Genomic DNA, 21,535 nt, shown 5'->3' on the forward strand with positions numbered 1-21,535 from the left:
CATCTTCAGCTGCTTCAATGACCTTCACTCTGTCATATGGTCAGAAGTGGGGATGTTCACCAATGATTGCACAGTGTTCAGCACCACTCGTGACTCCTCAGATACTGAAGCAGTCCATGTTCACATGCAACAAGATCTGGACAATATCCAGGCTTGGGCTGACAAGCAGCAAGTGACATTTGTGCCACACAAATGCCAGGCTATGATGATCACCAAAAAGAAACAATCTAACCACTATCTCTTGACATTCAATGGTGTTACCATTACTGAATCCACGACTATCAACATCCTGGGGGTTACCATTGACCAGAAACTCAAGTGGACTCACCACATTAACAAGTGCTACAACAGCAGGTCAGAAGCTAGGAATATTGCAGCGAGTAACTCACCTCCTGACTCCTCAAAGCCTGTATGCCATCTACAAGGCACAAGTCAGCAGCGTGATGGAATACTCCCCCCTTGCCTGGATGAGTGCAGCCCCAACAACACTCAAGAAGCTTTACACCATCCAGGGCAAAGTAGCCCACTTGATTGGCACTGCATCCACAAGTATCCACTCCCTCCACCACCAACGCTCAGTAGCAGCAGTGTGTACTATCTACAAGATCCAGTGCAGAAATTCACCAAAGATCCTAAGTCAGCACCTACTAAACCCACAACCACTTCTATCTAGACACACAAGGGCACCAGACATATGAGAACACCATCACCTCCAAGTTTCCTTCCAAGTCACTCACCATCCTGACTTGGGAACATATTGCGGTTCCTTCACTGTTGCTGGGTCAAAATCCCGGAATTCCCTCCCTAATAGCATAGGTCAACACTTAGCAGGAGGGCTGCAGCGGTTCAAGAAGGCAGGTCACCACCATCTGCTCAAGTGCAACTAAGGATGGGCAAGAAATGGCCAGCCAGCGACACCAACATCCCCCAAATGAATAGAAAAAAATATCACTAGGCCATCGCCTCCCCGACAACAACATGGCTTTGTCAAAGGGAAGTCACGTTTAACTAGTTTAATGGTGTTTTTTGAAGAAGTAGCTTGTGCTATAAATAAAGGGGAACCAGTAGATTGATTGGACTTTGATTTCCAGAGGGCATTTGAAAAGGTTCACCATCAAAGGTTACTGCTGAATATAAAAGCTCAACATGTAGGAGCTAACATACTGGCTTGGATAGAAGTTTGGCTGGCCAAAATGAAGCAGAGAGTCGGAATAAATGGGTCTTTCTCAGGCTGGCAGGGTGTCATAAGTGGTGTGTCACAGAGGTTCGTGCAAAGACCTTAACTCTACAATTCTTATAAACGATTTAGATGAAGGCACCAAAGGTATGAATGTTAGATTTGCTGATGAAACGAACATAGGTACTAACTTCAGTTGTAAAAAGGAGTCTATAAAGGGATATAGAAAGGTTGAGTAGGAAAAGAATATCTGGTCATTGGAGTACAATATGGGCAAGTGAGAAACTGCCCATTTTGGCAGAAAGAATAAAAAAGCATTTTATCCAAATGAGAAAGGTTACAGAGAGGTCTGGGTGCCTTAATGCATGAATTTCAGAAGGTTTATTTTGCAAATACAGCAAGTAATCAGGAAAGCTCAGAGATAGCTACTAGAATATTTACAGTACTGGTCGCCGTACTTAATGCATTGGAAGTAGTTCAGAGGTTTACTGGACTGATGCCTGGTAGGAATGGATTGCCTCACGAGGAAACACTAGAGGGGCTGGGCCTGAGTGGAGTTTGGAAAAGTCAGAGGCAACCTCATTAAAATATATAACATCATGAGGGGACTTAACCAGATGGATGCCATAAAGATGTCTTCCTCTTCTGGGAAAATCTAGAACCAGGGGTGATAGTTTAAAAATAAGGGGTCACCAATTTAAGGCAGGATGAGGAAACCTTTTTTTCCTTTCAGAGGATTGAGCATTTTTGGAATTCCTTTCAAGGCAGTGGATGCAATATCTTTAATGATCTTTAAGATAGAGATGGATAGATTCATGGTTAACAAAGGGATGCAAGATTATTGGGATATGCATGAAGGTCGAGTTGAGGTTAAAATCAGATGAGCCTTGATCTCATCTAATGGTGGAGCAGGTTCAAAGGGCTGAGTGGCCAGCTCTTGTTCCTTGTTTGTCTGAAAGTTCACCGAAAGTTGTCAGTTTCATAGTGTCATGACTCTCTGGAGCAGTTCGCTGACAATAAAGCTCCTCTATTCCCAGAGTCATTGCTAAAGTTAAAGATTTTAAAACGTTCACAGAATTCCCCAATTTGCCTTTCTTTTAGGCCCTAGTCGACAGAAAATGTGGACCAGACTTCTGCACTTGACAAATTATGATTTATTTCAAGCAATTAGACTTAGTTACAAGTAAACAATTACCAACAATCAGTATGTAACTCTGATCCCCTTATAAACTCCCCCTTTCTCTCTCTCTCTCTCACACACACACACACACACACACACACACAAACACGCGGGCGCGTGCACATGCACGGGAAAAAAATCTGAGTTATGAACAGAGAGAAATAAACTGGGAAAGGAGTTCAGTGATTCTTGCTCGTAAATGTTACTGAGATAATTCTTATGATTGTTGCGATGGTCAGAATGTTGATTTTCAGTTGTCCTCCTCCTGATAGTTTCTCTGTACAAGAGGTACAGGATGCTGGTTTACTTAGAAAGAGTCTCTGGCTTATTAATTACAAATCTCAGCTCACAGCACTGCAGAGTTTAAAGTGACTTAATGAAGGCATCAGAGAGGGAGCGCAAGGTGGGCGGGTAGTGTGGAGAGAGAGAGGGAGCGAGCAAGAAAATGGGTGAGGTGGGACAGGGAGGGCTAGCAAGAGCGACAGGGGAGGAGAGAGCGAAAGTATTAGAGTGAGATGGAGTGTGAGAGAGTGAAAGCACGAGAGAGAGAGCGGCTGAGTGACAGCGGGCGTGAGAGAGAGAGCGAGCAAGAGAAAGATGGGGGGAGTGCGAGCGGGAGACAGACTGGGAGGAAGAGATGGAGGGATTGGGGGGACAAAGGGGGAAAGTGCAACAGAGATACAAAGCTGATGATGGCCTGAAGGCGTCCGTGTATCTCGTTCACTGTCCCAAGTCATTAGCTACTGCAGAACAAATCATACAACTGTTGTCACACAGAAGGCCTTTGTCACTAGCCTAATCTGTTATTTGTTGCCAAATTGCATACAGCCCTTAAGTTCTTATTCATCTGCAGCTACTCAAGTGACCCATGGGCTGTGCAAACAGCATTAATAATGAGCAACAAGCACCTTGCTTTCAAACTGTGCTGTAATCCCGGTCCTATTTCTTTTCTCATTTCTGTCCGCAATTTAAAAACTGCAAGAAGAGAAAGATGTGATCTTTGTCAGAGGAATAATAATGGCAAATGCTGGCAGTTTCACCTTCAAGAAAGGTGAAATGAGAAGCAAGACACAAGAGAAAAAAAATGAAGCAGCAGGAAGTCTCTTCTCACATTTCAGTTTGGTTCTTCAAATCAAAATTTTGAAAATATTGCCGTCAGATCCTGGGCAAAATTCCCCAATAATATAGATAACAAAGTGTGGAGCTGAATGAACACAGCAGGCCAAGCAGCATCTTAGGAGCACAACAGTTTCAGACAGGACACCCCAAATCATTAAGCTTCCGGGTGAAGAGAGTTGGGTCACCCATTCCCTTGTGGTAGGTTTCTTCTCGTACTAAATGAAGTTATGTTTTAAAACGAGAAAATGTTAACTCAAGAATGCCCAGTTAAAAAGTGGGTTTGTTAAATACTGAGCATGAGAAGAATTAGTAACACAAATACACAGATTATAAATAATAGGTCAGTGAGCTTGAAAAGATAAAAGTTGAGAAAAACTGAACTGTTCGCAAAGAGTGGACAGTTGAATAGTATGCTGTTGCTGGTTGTGTTGACACTGGTTGTTGAAGAGTCGATATCAAGATTTTTATTTTTTACAGACCGTTGTGATTCTGTTTTTTGATTCCTTTTCAATTCCAGCATTCAAGATGAAAGCGATTCCATGATGTGGCAGGAGAGGGAGGGAAGGAGTAGATTAGGGAGAAATTTATCTGGACTCTCATCTGTCCTTAGTGGGAGGTGATTAAAATTAAGGCCAAAGTGAACATTTGAGCAAGCATGCAGAGAAAATACTAGTGGTGAACAAGTGGCTCAAATGGAAGAAAATATGCCAAGAAGGCGGATGGGAAGTAGTAACTGAGAGTTGGGAAGTTGATGAAAGCAAAGTGTTGTGGGAAAGATCACATTTTCCCCACAGTTCCCATTCCAGTTTAACTCCATATTTCCTTTATCTGCCTTTGTATGCTAAATGACACAACACTTCTCATCTTAAAGAGGAGGAGCAGGGGAAAGTGGAGGCAGGCAGCACCAAAACAGAATGCAGACAGCACAAACAAGCAATATCTGCATCTGTATACAATTGTTGTCGAGGCTTTTCAATTATAAATTCCTATACCCATATTTAAAGTGGGAAAAGAGATTCAGAATTTTAAAATAAACCTGAAAATAAGGACAGAAGCTCAACCTTAAAAGGAAAATCTAATTTTCATTTGTGTTCAATTTATCTTATCCAAACAAAATGCTACCTGGAATCTATATTGAGTTATGATTCCTTGCAACAGCACTGAAAATTGATTACTGAATATTAATCAATGAATGATTTACCATCAGGTAGAGTGTGTGCCCTTGTTCCAAGACTTTTAAAGTAAAGATGCTTCATAGCGTCCTCAGCAGAAATTCTCTTCTTGGCCTGGTACTGCAAGGTAGATAAGGTACCACTGAGATCAAAGCAACTTTTCTTTGTTGTTAAAATAAAACTACAATGAAAGCATTAGCAACATTTCAATTATACAACTTACTTGTAAAAAGCTGGATAACAGATCAATTCCATCCGTGTCCAACCTATAAGAAAATGCAAGTTACAAACTGAAGGAGTTACATAACACAATTCTGTCCTTATAGTGTACATCTTTTGCATATGTTGCCTAGACTGAAGCAAACTGACAGCTTCACTTACATAAGTGTAACAAATAGATTACCTTCATAACACATGTACAAGTTATCTAGACATGGGTTCCATCAATTCTAATCCATTTAGGGAGACAATCAAATGTTGATTTAAGAAAAAGCCCATAGGAAGATAAAGCTTTGTACAATTACACATAAATCCCTCTAAGGCAATGAAGTATGTTTATCCAAACATTACAATATGCTTCCAGTCATAGCTGATGAATCCATGTTACCACTAGCATAGGATCTTCTAAATTTTCAATTCACACAGATGTTTCTTGTTTTAATTCAGTCAATCGACACAACAGAAACAAATTCAATTTGGAATCAATTCTGAGCACTCTCCACATCGTGTAAAAAATAATCCCTGGTCACTAAATCTCTCTTGAACATAGTTTTTTTGCATTAAATCAAATCTTGCCATCAGTACCCAGTTAGATTACCTATCTAATTCTACAATAATGACATTTAGCAACTTTAAGAAATCAACTGTTATAAATGTCAACCTAATGTCTTCATACTGAGGACGTTTAATCCCTCTACTTCTGTCAAGGTAAGGTTTTATAAACTGCTGTGATATATTAGACTCTCACCAACAAACTACATAAAGTTACTGTGTTGTCACAAGACTAATTGTCATTTTGTACTTATCCAACATCATAGTAGATTCTGCTCTACTATAAAACCTTCAACGGATAACTCTGCACAGCATACACATTTACATTTCCAAGACTAAATACAACTGTACTGCATTTATCCACTTGAAGAAACTGTACTACACATGGTCATTTTCCCCCACAGATCATCCAAATTGGTCTCCAATGCACACACTTGTAAATTCCCAAACATACACTTTTTGCAGTTCACACATTTTCTGAACATAGAAATCACTATACAAATCATAATTCATTGCATACTTAATCTGGCCCAATTACTCAATGCAATTGACTACCAGTACCTTGGTGCATGATTTATTATAAGTTGTGGCTTATACTTAGGGAAGTTGTAAGCCTTAAATTCCTCATTTGAAGATATGCCTGGCCATGTCTCCTCTGTAGGTGTTCCTGTAGTAAATAAAATCCATTAGTGTAATGCAGAAACTCACTGAAAATACCAACATGATCTTAAGATTTCATAGGTCTTTCACTTTTTTTTGTAAACATGTGCTCAACAAAATGACTGATGCCAGTACATGGATGTGGCACATTGTTTAAACATAATTCAAACGGCACATGAAAATAGAAATACTCATTTAACCACAAGTAACAAATGTCCAAGAAACACCCTTTTAAAAAAAAAATCACACACCAATAAGTCAATTTATGTGCTTTGTGTAGTTTGTTCTGAATTGGTAACATTAGACAAGATAAAAATCATTCATTAAATGAGGAAATTTATCTGCAAAGTTAGCTGGAATTGCTCTCCATGGAGAAAAGGAGGATGAGGGAAGATCTGATAATAGTGCATAATTATGACAGGTTTAGAGACAGTAGATAAAGAAAAGGTGTTCCCATTAGCAGATGGTGAAAGGATTGTGGGACTCAGATTTACATGTTTGTGCAGAGTGAGGATGACCTGAAACTCACTAGCTACGAGACTGGTAGAAAGAGACAATTAAAGGAAACTGGATGGGTACTTGTGGGAAATTAACTTGCAAGCTTCCAAAAATAGAGTAGGTGAACATGACTGACTAGATGGCTTTAAAGAGCAAGCATGGGTTCACTAGATGAAATGGCCTTCTCTGGTTGCATAATGATTCTAGGATTCCATACAGAAAAGAAAAATTCTTGTTAGGAATACAAAGATATTTAGGCAAAGAATCAACACTTGTTACATTTACAATCAAATTTCCAATCTACCTAGTAGCCTGAAAATCAAGTGCAATTCATCTTCGACGGTGGAACCAGGAAACAAAGGTCTTCCCGATGCCATTTCATAGAAGATACATCCGACGCCCCTGGAAAAAAGTGAAAGCACATGATGCTTTAGATCATGCAAGCAAATCTTTTGGAGGTGTATTTTAGAATTTAAATGTACAAATTACACTCTAACATGCATCCTTCTAAAAATTTAAGGAGAGAGGAGATTTAAAAAAGGGCATGAGAGGCAATTTTTTTTAAAACACAGACAGTGGTTCTTTTGTGGAATGAACTTCCAGAGGAAGTGGCAGATGCAGATACAGGTATAATGTTTAAAAGATATTTGGACAAGTACATGAATAGGAAATGTTTGGAGGGATATGGGCCAAGTGCAGGCAGGTGAAACTAGTTTGGGATATGGTTGGCATGGACTAAAGGATCTGTTTCTATGCTATATGACTCTATGGCTGTAAATTTTCGGAACAGCAAGGAAGATTTTTAATAAACAGATTGACTATTTAGTGTATTGTTATTCAATCTCTTCTTTGAGAATATGTCAATTGAAAACCTCCCCTGTTGGGCAGGAAAGGAAATAAGGACTCTTGAAGGTTAGAACATAGAACATAGAACAGTACAGCACAGAACAGGCCCTTCAGCCCACAATGTTGTGCCGACCATTGATCCTCATGTATGCACCCTCAAATTTCTGTGACCATATGCATGTCCAGCAGTCTCTCAAATGTCCCCAATGACCTTGCTTCCACAACTGCTGCTGGCAACGCATTCCATGCTCTCACAACTCTGTGTAAAGAACCCGCCTCTGACATCCCCTCTATACTTTCCTCCAACCAGCTTAAAACTATGACCCCTCGTGTTAGCCTTTTCCGCCCTGGGAAATAGTCTCTGGCTATCAACTCTATCTATGCCTCTCATTATCTTGCATACCTCAATTAGGTCCCCTCTCCTCCTCCTCTTCTCCAATGAAGAGTCCGAGCTCAGTCAACCTCTCTTCATAAGATAAGCCCTCTAGTCCAGGCAGCATCCTGGTAAACCTCCTCTGAACCCTCTCCAAAGCACCCACATCTTTCCTATAATAGGGCAACCAGAACTGGACGCAGTATTCCAAGTGTGGTCTAACCAAAGTTTATAGAGCTGCAACGAGATCTCACGACTCTTAAACTCCATTCCCCCTGTTAATGAAAGCCAAAACACCATATGCTTTCTTAACAACCCTGTCCACTTGGTTGGCCATTTTAAGGGATCTATGTATCTGCACACCAAGATCCCTCTGTTCCTCCACACTGCCAAGAATCCTATCCTTAATCCTGTACTCAGCTTTCAAATTCGACCTTCCAAAATGCATCACCTCGCATTTATCCAGGTTGAACTCCATCTGCCACCTCTCAGCCCATCTCTGCATCCTGTCAATGTCCGGCTGCAGCCTACAACAGCCCTCTACACTGTCAACGACACCTCCGACCTTCGTGTCGTCTGCAAACTTGCTGACCCATCTTTCAATCCCCTCATCCAAGTCATTAATAAAAATTACAAACAGTAGAGGCCCAAGGACACAGCCCTGTGGAACACCACTCACCACTGACTTCCAGGCAGAATATTTTCCTCCTACTACCACTCGCTGTCTTCCGTTGGCCAGCCAATTCTGTATCCAGACAGCTAAGTTCCCCTGTATCCCATTCCTCCTGACTTTCTGAATGAGCCTACCATGGGAACCTTATCAAATGCCTTGCTGAAGTCCATATACACCACATCCACAGCTCAACCCTCATCAACGTTTCTAGTCACGTCCTCAAAGAACTCGATAAGGTTTGAGGCATGACCTGTTCCTCACAAAGCCGTGTTGACTGCATTTAATCAAGCCATGCTCTTCCAGATGGTTATAAATCCTATCCCTCAGAATCCTTTCTAACACCTTGCAGACGACAGACGTGAGACTTACTGGTCTGTAATTGTCGGGGATTTCCCTATTTCCTTTCTTGAAGAGAGGAATTACATTTGCCTCTCTCCAGTCCTCAGGTACGACTCCAGTGGAGAGCGAGGATGCAAAGATCTTCGTGAGTGGCGAAGCAATTGCATTTCTCGTTTCCCAAAGCAGCCGACGACAAATCTGGTCCGGGCCTGGCGACTTGTCAATCTTAATGTTTGACAAAATTTTCAGCACATCAGCTTCCTCTATCTCTATCCATTCCAGCATGCACACCTGCTCTTCAAAGGTTTCATTCACTACAAAGTTCGTTTCTTTCGTAAAGACAGAAGCAAAAAACTCATTTAGGGCTTCCCCTACCTCCTCAGACTCCACACACAAGTTCCCTATGCTATCCCTGATCGGCCCTACTCTTTCTTTGACCATTCTCTTATTCCTCACATAAGTGTAAAATGCCTTTGTGTTCTCCCTGTGGGTTGGACCACAATTTTATAGAAGTTCTCCCTAATCTGTTCTGCCAAGCCTTTCTCGTGCCCCCTCCTGGCTCTCCTCAGACCATTTTTGAGCTCTTTCCTCGCCTGCCTGTAATCCTCTAGAGCTGAGCTTGACCCTAGCTTCCTCCACCTTATGTAAGCTACCTTCTTCCTTTTGACGAGAAGCTCCACCGCTCTCGTCATCCAAGGTTCCTTTATCTTACCCCTTCTTGCCTGTCTCAGAGGGACATATTTATTCATCACTCGCAACAACTGTTCCTTAAACAGTCTCCACATGTCTACAGTGCCTTTACCATGGAACAGTTGCTCCCAGTCCATGCTTCCTAACTCATGTCTAATCGCATCATAGTTTCCTCTTCCCCAATTAAATATCCTCCCATTTTGCCTAATCCTCTCCTTCTCCATAGCTATGTCGAATGTGAGGCAGTTATGGTCACTATCACCAAAATGCTCTCCCACCACAAGAAAATATCTGCCCTTGCTCATTTCCGAGCACCAAGTCTAGAATGGCCTCTCCCCTCATCGGCCTGTCAACGTACTGAGTTAGGAAACCCTCTTGAACACACCTTACAAAAACAGCTCCATTCAAATCTTCTGCTCGAAGGAGGTTCCAATCAATATTGGGAAAGTTAAAGTCACCCATTACAACAACCCTACTGCGTCCACACTTTTCCAAAATCTGCTGGCCTATGCTTTCTTCAATCTCCCTGCTGCTATTGGGGGACCTGTAGTAAACCCCTAACGAGGTGACTACTCCCTTGCTGTTCCTAATTTCCACCCATACTGACTCGGTAGGCAGATCTTCCTCAACAATGGAAGCTTCTGTAGCTGTGATACCCTCTCTGATTAGTAGTGCTACACCGCCTCCTCTTTTTCCCTCCCTATTCTTTTTAAATGCTCTAAACCCTGGAAGACCCAGCAAACATTCCTGCCCCTGAGAAACCCATGTCTCTGTTATGGCCGCAACATCATAGCACCAGGTACTGATCCACGCTCTAAGTTCATCACTTTTATTCCTGATACTCCCTGCGTTAAAGCAAACACACTTTAACTGATCCCTTGGTTCCTTCCCAGGAAAATCCTTCCCACTAGCTGGTCTACCTCTTGCTATTGCCTCACCTTCATCAACTCTCACCTCCGGTATACGGCTCAGGTTCCTACCCCCCTGCCATACTAGTTTAAACCCTCTCGAACTACTCGAGCAAACCTTCCACCCAGGACATTGATCCCCTTCCAGTTCAGATGCAACCCGTCCTTCTTGTACAGGTCCCACCTTCCCCAGAAGGCATCCCAATTGTCTACATAACTGAAGCCCTCCCTCCTTAACTTTCTTTAATGCGTAAAGACGCAATGTTGGTGTATAACTGGATTCAAACTGTTCAGTCTTTTATCTTATTGCACTTCTGCACTGCATATATTAACTTACAAACTATGCACAAGGAGAATAGAGGCCCAATATTCCTGCTGCATATTTTGGACCACTCACAGTATCAGTCCAGCCATCTTATATTTATTACTGCGGTTAGGTCAGAGCTAGATTATTGTGTACAGTTCTGGAACCTACATTATAAGAGCAATATAAGTGCACTGGTGAGGGTGCAGAGCATATTTACTAGAATGTTGCCGAAGCTATGAAGAGAAATTAGATAGACTGGGGTCATTTTCCTTAGAACAGAGGAGACAGAGGGGGATCCAGATTGAGATGTATCAAATTATGAGGTAGATAGATAAGATAGATAGGAAAAAAATGTTTCTCCTTGGTAGAGGAATCAACGATCACAGGAATAGGTTTAAGGTAGAGACTGGAAGTGTAGGGGGAATATGAGGGAAAAACATTTTCACCTCGAGGGTGGTGGGAATCTGGAAATCATTGCCGGTAAGGATAGGACGGGGAGAAACCTTCCTAGCATTTAATACATATTTGGATGCACATTAACCATGCAAAGGCATACAAGGCTATAGACCAAGTGCTGGAAAATAGATTCAGAATATTAGATGGTTGCTTTATGACCAGCACAGAGCTGATGGACCAAAGGAATTTTTTCTGTGCTGCAGATCTCTACTACTATGATCTGTATTTAACCATTTTCAAGGGATTCTAGAGAAAGACATAATGGATTTTCTGGTCTTCACTATTACAGAAGGTTACTTCTTTTAAATCACACAATGAGAAGGCAGTCATTATTGGAAAGACAATGATGTAAGTGGAAGGTCCAATATTTTTGACCTATGTGACTATCAATAGACTCTGATGAACCAGAAAGTAAAATGTTTTGAAAGTTAAGTGACGAGCAAAGAATGAGAGTTTGTGGAGGATGGTTCTCTTTTTCGGCAAGTTTAGGTTGTGATAGAGCTCTTAATGATCCAGATGAATTGGGATGACATAGAAGATGGTCTATGAATTAATGAAGTGAAGCATAATATTATGTGCTATAAGATTATACCAGCTCCACAGCCCTGCCACATTCGGTCCTCTCCTAAATGACTCACTAGAAGAGGAGGAAATAACTCCATCCACAATGACAGTCCAGGCTCAGTGCAAAAGATACAGCTGAAACATTTGCAGCAATCTGCAGTCCAAAATGCTGAGTGGACGATGCATCTTGATTCCCTCCAGAGGTCCACAGTTTCACAGATGTCAGTCGTCATCCAGATCGTTTCACTCAATTTGATATCAATTAATGGCTAGAGATACTGGACTCTGAGTCACTAGATACTGCAGTTCCAGCAAACATACAGGGCTTGAAATGTCAACTCCATTTCTTTCTCCACAGAGGCATGAGAGTTTCTCCAGCACTTGCTGTTTAGATTTCATATGTCCAGCATCCACAGCATTTTGCTTTAGAACTGGCTATCAGTTCCTTGCCAGTACTGACTCACTTAACATGGACCTCATGTCTAATAAAAAGGTTTAGCATTACTTTAAAGGAAACAGTATTGTAAAAATGTTGCAAATCAGAATTTTGGCTTAAAATTCCAGAATCTAATGAATAAATCTAAACTAAGAACAAAGTGAAAAGGTGGTGTTATGAGGTGGCACCAAACTTAGACTTTAATGACAAAGGAAAGAGTTTACATTTCAGTTTGGCTCCCATCAACACATTTTTCTCATATGACTGTTTTCACAACTGTTTCACTAAGGAAAACACAGGTCGTATAAAGTGAAATTTTGACCTTTTTACTTTTAGCTGCACTCTGTAAAGCCCTGGTTGAAAAGTAAACACAATTAGAGTAAAACGTTTCTTTGAAGTGTGTCCAAATTTATATACTATTGATACATGTGACATAATAGTTAATCATCTGCAGTATAGAAAAATGCATTTAAAATAAATGCTATTTTAGATTTTTCTGGTAAAGGGGAAATATTATTCAAATATACATATTTAAAGTGCTCTACATAGAGTTCTATAAAACTTTGATCATTATAATCATAATGTACTACAGATTCAAAATCTGCAAAATGTCTTGGATTGGCACACTATCATTCCCTCATTTTAGCTGCATCCCTATTGTCCTAACATACATTCATGTTCCCTTGTTTTTCTTCAGCTCCTCCTGTCTATTCTCTCTCATTAGCAGTGCCAATTTTCTGCTCAAGAAACCTGAAGCAATTTCCACACAATATTTGCTTTCTCTCCAATTCATTTACTTTGTAATAAGGATAGTATTCTGTCTCCTTGACTCTGTCATGATGTAGAACTTTTAAAAGGTTTAGAGCTGGAGGGTTCAAAGTTATAGGTAGAGGCTAAATAGGCTGGGGCTTTATTCTCTGGAGCATTGGAGACAGAGGGTGACCTTATCGAGGTTTATAAAATCATGAGGGGCATGGATAGGTGAATACCCATGGTCTTTTCCCCAGGGTAGTGGATTCCAAAACCAGGTGGCATAGCTTTAAGGTGAGAGACAAAAGATTTAAAAGGTACAACATTTTCACGCAGAATAAGCTACAAGAGGAAGTGGTGGAGGTGGGTAAATTACAATATTTAAAAGGCTTCTGAATGGGTGTACAAATAGGAAGGGTTGAGAGAGATGTGGACCAAATGCTGGCGAATAGGATGAGGTCAGATTGGAATATCCGGTTGACTTCGACAAGTTAGACCGAAGGGTCTGTTTCTGTGGGGTGTCACTAGGAGTATACATGTTAGTTATGATTTACATTCTAAGATCCCAAATTTAATACGAGGCAAATATGGATGACAGACCAACTATGCTTCAACACCCCAAAGAGTACTTCAAATGCTGTTGACAGCCTGGTCTTGAAACTCCCTCAAAAGCCACTCCATCACAGATTTCCTCAGAGACTGCTTATATTTTGCTATTTCACCTTCCATTCCTTTGCCTACATTCTCCTGAATTTTCAAAATTACATTCTAGTACTTAATCACAGGCACAACTCCTACTTTTCTCAAACTGTAAACTTCACTTAGCCAATACTGTCTCTAAGCTTTAATCTGGTTCAGATGCATGATATACAACTTCTAGGTTTTCTTGTCCTCACTCACAGCTGCATTGAGCTGTTAGTGGCACACTGCTTCTTCTTGAGCCCCCACTGCTCCCAGATATTTCTTGAGCTGACTCCAATAGTCAGCTGCCTAGTAACTTTTACAGCTTTCTCCTGAGGTAGAACAAGTCAGAGTCATCCAATTGCTCTCAACTTCTCACAGTTTGCTGCAAAAGGTCCATGGCATATGCCATCTCCCTGGCCTTACATTCATTCTTGGAACATCTGGATAACAAGGACACCTACATCAGACTCCAATTTATTGGCTTTAGCTCTACCATCAACACTATAATTCCAATCAAACCCATTTCCAAGCTTTGAGACCGAGGACTCTGTTCCACTCTCTGCAAATTAGATCCTTGACCCACAGACCGCAATCAGTAAGATAGGTGACAACACCTCCTTCACAATAATCCTCAATACTACAAGGTTGCATACTCAGCCCCTTACTTTACTCCTTATGCACTCACAACTGTGTGGTCAAATTCAGTTCTAACTCCATTTACAAATTTGCTGATGATGCTACCGTAGTGGGCTGGATCTCAAACAACAATAAGACAAGAGTAGAGAATAGACATAGACAGCTTATTTGCCTGGTGTAAAGACAACAGTCTCTTCCCTCAATGTCAGCAAGATGAAGGAGTTGGTCATCGACTTCAGGAAGTGGAGTGAAGGAATCGTCCCTGTCTGTATCAATGATGGTGTGGCGGAGGTGCTCGAAAAGTTCAAATTCCTTGGAGTAAATATCGCGAACAATCTATCCTGGCCCATCCACTTTGACACTACAGTCAAGAAAGCACACCAACACCTCGACTTCCTCAGAAGGCTAAGGAAATTCAGCATATCTGCAATGACTGTTACCAATTTTTATAAATGCATTACACAACGCATTGTAAGTGGACACATCACAGTTAGACATGGCAACTGCTCTGCCTAAGACTGCAAGAAATTACAGAGTTGTGAACGCAGCATATTCCATCATGAAAACTAGCCTTCCTTCTACTGACTCTGCCTACACTGCCTTAGGAAAGCGGCCAACATTATCAAAGATCCTTTCCACCCTCGTTATATTCTGTTCCATCCTCTTCCATCGAGCAGAAGATACATATGTTTGAAAACACATATCAACAGATTCAAGAACAGTTCCTTCTCCATTGTTATTGGACTTATGCATGGACCTCGATATGAGAGTTGATCTTTCTCTGCACCTTCCCTGTATCTGTAACACTGTTTTGCATTCTGTTCTAACATGCTTATGTAAGATATGATTCATCTGGTTAGCAAACAAAACAATACTGTTCACTGAATATCAGAACAAGCGACAACAATAAACCAAATCAAAGAATAGCTGAACAAGTTTTATGTTTTTTAGTTTAAGAGAGAGAAATGTAGGTTCAAGACTATTCTTTAAAATTTAACTAAGGATCTGGATAAACTGAATTGGCAAATGAGCATAAAGAACAGGCCAATAACAATTCAGTGTGCTGATTTGGAGGGGTTTTTTGGGACAGAGAAGACAGATACATTCCAAACAGCAAGACGAATTCCAAGGGATGGAGCTTCAGGGCTAGCTAGAAATGTTAAAGCTGGTATAAAACTTGAAAAACAAACACATAACTGTACACTCACAGGGACAAGATCAGACAACTTAAAGAATATATCAAAAAGCAAAGAACCAACAAAAAAATTTCTAAGTAAGGAAACGTTGGAGTACAAGAGAAAGCTAGTCAGAAATATAAAAACAGAAAGTAAGAATTTCTATAAATATTTAAAGAGTTAACAAAGTGACGTTTGGTCCTGTAGAAAGGGAGTCTGAAGAATAAAGAACACAGTACATGCAATAGCAGATAAAGTGAACAGATATTTTGCGTCAGTTTTCATGACAGAAGGTACAAGTAATATTCAGAAGTAGTGATAAATCAGGAAAGGGACAGGAAGGACAAACTCAAAAATCCCAACGAACAGAAAAGAGTGCTAGGTAAATTAGTAGATTTATAGGCTGACAAATAAGTGGACAAGGATGTGGCAAAAGGAGTACAATGTGGGAACATGTGAAAATTTCCATTTGGCAGCTGGAAAAATAAAAAGAAGCAAATAATTTGAATATTGTGAGATTGCAGAGGAATGAGAGGGATCTGGGTGTCCTTTAAAATGAATAGCAAGACGTTAGTGTGCTGGTACAGAAGTTTGTTAGGATAGCGAATAGAATCTTAACATTTTCTTGTAATGGGAATTGAATACAATAACAGGAAGTTATAGCGGACATTGGTGAGATAACATCTCAAGTATTATGTACAGTAATGATCACCGTGTTTATAAAGGGTGTAAATGCACCAGGAACAGTTTATCAGACTATCTATCCAGAATAGGCTTGTATCCACTGGAGTCAGAGGAGTAAGAAACAACTTGAGTGAAAGACGTAAATATCCTGAGGGGGCATGACAGGGTAGATATGCAGAAGACGTTCCTTCTAGTGTGAAAATCCATAAATATTGTTCACTAAGTAAAAAATGATCGTCCATTTAAAACAGGTAGCAAATATTTTTCACTCAGAGGATTATGAGTATTTAGAATTCTTTTGGAAAAGGTGGTGGAAACAAACCCTTGAATTTTTTTCATGCAAAGATGGATAAATGCTTGTGAACCAGTAAACATTTGCTGGGTTTAATGAACTAAAACAAAATCAAATTTCTGAGAAACTCGGCATGTCTGGCATAATCTGTGGACAGAAAGCAGATTTCATATTTTGAGCCCTTGACCCTTCTACAGAACTGGTAGCAGCTAGGAAAAGGTTTGTAATGCAGACAGGGCTGGGATGGGGATGGGGTTGGTAGTGGTGATTGTAGATGTGGATGCAGAAGGTGGAATTGATCATGTTGGCAGAGATGGAGCCCAGAGAGAGAGAGAGAGAGAGAGAGAGAGAGAGAGAGAACAGCAGTGGCAGACAAAGGCACGGATAACAGTCTGCAAGAGAGAGAGAAAAGCCGATAACGGGGACCCACAAATAGGCAAGTGGGTCAGCTGTGCTGAAATTAGCCCATGTCAAAACTGGGCCTTAGGTATGGATGTGGGTAAAGAACAGATAAGGTAGTGTTCAGGTTCTAAAATCTTTGAACTGGATATTGAGTCCTGAAGGCTGCAGCGTCCCCAAGTGGAAAATAAGATGCTATTCTTCCATCTTGAGCTGAGCCTCACTGGAGCATTGCAGCAAGCTAAAGACAGAAACAAAATTAATTTATTGATGAGATCATATTTCAGATCCTTAAAAGATTACTTCACTATCCAGACATACTCACTTTAAATTTGATTCTCAACGATGTGAAATAATCTGAATTCTTAATGTCAGGATGGAAACACCATGGCAGGTCAGCCTGCTTTATTACTGGCAGCTCAATACAAGTCATCACTTCAATTATTTTACAGCTTTATGTATTTATTCAGGCTGGATACTGGAGAAGCAGATTGGGTTCAGATGTCACAGCTGACTTTTTTTAATATAATGCAGCTTAAGTGCTATTATTGTCTTCTCATTGCGGACATGAACTTTACTGGTAGTCCCGCATCCACCAGAAAACATATCTACAGCTTTTTCTTCTCTCCTTTTAACTAACAAAAAGAGAAGAGTAGATGCATAGCTAAAAGGAGCCAGATGTAATTCCCTATGCTAGTTTTGTTACAAGTACTGATCCAAGTCCAGCACTTTTTAGGAAGTAATAAGTAGACTGAAGAATCAGAACTTTAATCCTTGTAACCATGGGAACCATATAGCATAAGCCTTCTATTGTCTAATTTTTACTTTTAATTGACCTAATTCGCAAGTCTGACAGCAGCATAATTTCTGTTATTTGAAGAACATCAAAATCAGGCTTTGTGTTCTTTCTGATGAACAATTTCCAGCAAAGTATTGGCTTGGTGTTTCCTTTTAGGTTGATCTAACACAGTTTGCACCAAAAATTGCTGAAAAAGCAGAAACAATTGAAGAATTTCAAAGACAAAGTGAATGTATAAATTTTCTCCCCACAAGCTTCTATGCTAATTTTAAAAAATGCCCTGGGCCCTTGTAGTGCAGTGGTAGTTACCTGACCTGTGGGCCAGGAGGTATGGGTTCAAGACAGATCTACTCCTGAGATTTACCATAACTTCGAACAAGGTGATTACAGAATACATTTTTTAAGTTTTGAAAACTGCCAACACATGTGAAACTAGCCATGCTGATCAATCCAATTATTCAGCATGATAGGTTTCCATTAGTTGTGCCGATTTGTGTGCCCTTAAGGGAGCTATCAAAATGGATTTTTTTTTAAAAGCACCAACTTATTTATTGGTTTCTGTTATACATCATGCACTATAAAGATTGATCGATAATCTTGAAAATAGGACCTGGACCATTGGTGAAAAATTGTTTTCCTAATAAACTAACTTAGAACATAAATCAATAAACTGGACTAGGTGTTTTTTTTATTGTTCAAGGAATATGGGCATTATTTCTGATGCCAGCACTTATGGCTTATGCCCAATTGTCACAAAGAAGCTGGCAGTGAGCCGCCTTTTTAGACTGTTGCACTCCTTGGGTTGTAGGAACACCCACAGTGCTGTCAGGAAGAGACTTTAGGATTTTGACTCAGTGGCAGAAAAGGAACGATATAGTTCCAAATCAGGAAGGATTGCAGATGGTGGGCTCACATACATCTGTTGCAATTGCCCTTCTAAGCAGCACAGAGTGTGGATATTTCAAGTGTCGAAGATGCCGAAGGGGCCTTGGTGAGTTGTTGCAGTGCATCTTCTAGATAGTATCCAACAATGTTTACACTGTGCATTGGAGGTAAAGGAATTGAATGTTGAAGGTGCTGGAAGGGGTGTCAATTAAAAAAGCTGATTGTTCTGCATGCTTTCAAGCATCTTGAGCGTTGGAGGAGTTGAACCCATCCAGCTCAGTACGAAGTATTCCTTCACATTCTGATTGTCTGCTACTTACAAAGTTAACAAACGATGGACAAGAAGGAATTGAGTTTCTCAGCTGAATTCCAAGCGTTTGGCCTTCTCTTGTAAATACTACATGGTTGGTCTAATTAAATTTCTGGTCAATGGTGATCCCAAGGATGCTGACAACGGGGGATTCAGTAACAGTAATGTTACTGGATGTCTAAGGACAATCATTAGATTCTTACTTGTTGGAGACAGTGCTTGGCAGTTACATAACTTGAATATTACTAGCCACTTATCAGTCAAAGATGCAGTCCAGGCCTTTTGCCTATGAATATGATCAGCTTCAGTGTAAGAAGAGTCACGATGATGGAGGCAAAGTAATTGATGAAGCAACTGAAGACACAGGCTTTGGGCACCGCCCTAAGGAGCTACTGCAATTACATGCTGGGATGAGGGTGAATAATCTTCAAAAATTACAACCTTCCTTTGTATATGATATGACTATAACCAGCAAACGCTACCATCCCTCCTTGATTCTCATTCACTCCAGGTTTGCCGGGCCTCCTTGATGCCATATTTGATTGAATACTGCCTCAATGTTGAAGGCAGATCCTCTAGCTTCATCGCTGCAGTACAGCTCTTTTGTTCTTACTTGGGCCAAAGTTGTAACGAGGTCAGGGGCTGACTGCCTTGACAACGTTTGTGGAGACTCTTGTTGTTTATTTAATTACCTACCTTGATTCACAGTTGGACATGTATTGGTATTACTGCAGAGCTTAGATCTGATTCATTGGTTGGGGGATTGCTTTGCCTTGTCCACTGCATGCTGTCTGGTATAAAATTAGTCCTGTGTTTCAGCTTCACCAGGTTGACAGCTCATCTTTAAGTATGTCCTCCATGCCTTTCCATTGAACCATTGTTTATCTCCCAACTTGATAGTAAATAGTAGAAATGGTGGATGTGCAGGGCACGAGTGTACAGTTTGTCACTGAATATAATTCTGCACTTGTGGCATGGTCAAGAGTGTCTAAATAATGCAGAGTTTTGAGATAACAGATCTGTTCAAAGTGTGTCTGCTAGCATCACACAATGCAATGGAGGGTATCCTCAACATGAAGGTGGGACTTTGTCTCCACAAGAATTGTGCAGTTATCACTCCTACTAATACAGTCAAGGAAAGATGCATCTGCAACAAGCAGTTCGGAGATTGAATTCAAATTTCACCATCTTCCAGGGTGGGATGCATACCTTTGTCCATTAATATTAGCTTGGGAATGTGGATAACTCGTCCAGCTACCACTACACCGCTACCACTATACCACTACCTCCTACTTAATAGCCATGATGTGGTGGTGCCAGTGTTGGTGGTGTAGACAGAAGTCACACAATACCATGCTATAGCCCGAGATAACAAAGTGTGAAGCTGGATGAACACAGCAGGCCAAGGAGCATCTTAGGAGCACAAATGCTAACGTTTCGGGCCTAGACCCTTCATCAGAGAGGGGGATGGAGAGAGGGTTCTGAAATAAATAGGGAGACAGGGGGATGCGGACCGAAGATGGATAGAGGAGAAGATAGGTGGAGAGGAGAGTATAGGTGGGGAGGTAGGGAGGGGATAGGTCAGTCCGGGGAGGACGGACAGGTCAAGGAGGCGGGATGAGGTTAGTGGGTGAGAAATGGAAATGCGGCTTGAGGTGGGAGGAGGGGATAGGTGAGAGGAAGAACAGGTTAGGGAGGCGGGGAGGAGTTGGGCTGGTTTTGGGGTGCAGTGGGGGGAGGGGAGATTTTGAAGCATTTGAAGTCCACATTGATACCATTGGGCTGCAGGGTTCCCAAGCGGAATATGAGTTGCTGTTCCTGCAACCTTCAGGTGGCATCATTATGGCACTGCAGGAGGCCCAGGATGGACATGTCATCTCAGGAATGGGAGGGGGAGTTAAAATGGTTCGCGACTGGGAGGTGCGGTTGTTTATTGCAAACCGAACGGAGGTGTTCTGCAAAGCAGACCCCAAGCCTCTGCTTGGTTTCCCCAGTGTAGAGGTAGCCACAACGGGTACAGTGGATCAAGCTGCACTTCCATTTCCCACCGGCTAACCTCATCCCACCTCCTTGACCTGTCCGTCCTCCCCGGACTGACCTATCCCCTCCCTACCTATACTCTCCTCTTTCCATCTTTGGTCCGCCTCCCCGTCTCCCTATTTATTTCAGAACCCTCTCCCCATCCCCCTCTCCGATGAAGGGCCTAGGCCCGAAACGTTAGCTTTTGTGCTCCTACGATGCTGCTTGGCCTGCTGTGTTCTTCCAGCTGCACGCTGTGTTATCCAGACCATTGTCCAACAGGTTTATTTGATGTCACAAGCTTTTCGGGTGTGGCTCCTTCATCCCGGTGTGTGTGTGTGTGTGTGTGTGTGTGTGTGTGTGTGTGTGTGTGTGTGTGTGTGTGTGTGTGTGTGTGTGTGTGTGTGTGTGTGTGTGAGAGAGAGAGAGAGCGCGCGAGCGACAGGTAGGTTGTGGAATATTTGAGATAGACAGACATTTACCTTGTGATTATCTCTGTTTCATATTCTCTCACACAACCACATCCTCTGTCTGTCTCTTTCACACTCACACTGACAGTCTCTCACTCTCTCTCACTCTCTCTCACACACACACACACACACACACACACACACACACACACACACACACACACACACACACACACACACACACACACACAGTCTCATCACCTAATGAAGGAGCCACACTCTGAAAGCTTGTGATTTCAAATAAACCTGTTGGACTATAACCT

General features: G+C 41.4%; 1 protein-coding gene across 7 annotated transcripts in view; it reads right to left on the bottom strand.

The window, feature by feature from the left end:
* The window catches only part of cdk17 (cyclin dependent kinase 17), a 266,197-nt gene that overhangs the window by 16,090 nt on the left and 228,572 nt on the right, over positions 1-21,535 (bottom strand). For all 7 annotated transcript variants that reach the window (XM_048554109.2, XM_048554111.2, XM_048554106.2 and 4 more), the window contains 4 exons: positions 6,882-6,979; positions 5,981-6,086; positions 4,872-4,914; positions 4,678-4,768 (listed from right to left, as the gene is read on the bottom strand). In XM_048554109.2, the coding sequence (XP_048410066.1) occupies positions 4,678-4,768; positions 4,872-4,914; positions 5,981-6,086; positions 6,882-6,979 (338 nt within the window). The remainder of the gene's footprint in view (positions 1-4,677; positions 4,769-4,871; positions 4,915-5,980; positions 6,087-6,881; positions 6,980-21,535) is intronic.

The sequence above is a fragment of the Stegostoma tigrinum genome, chromosome 25 (genome assembly GCF_030684315.1).
Source record: "Stegostoma tigrinum isolate sSteTig4 chromosome 25, sSteTig4.hap1, whole genome shotgun sequence".
NCBI classification, from domain to species: domain Eukaryota; kingdom Metazoa; phylum Chordata; class Chondrichthyes; order Orectolobiformes; family Stegostomatidae; genus Stegostoma; species Stegostoma tigrinum.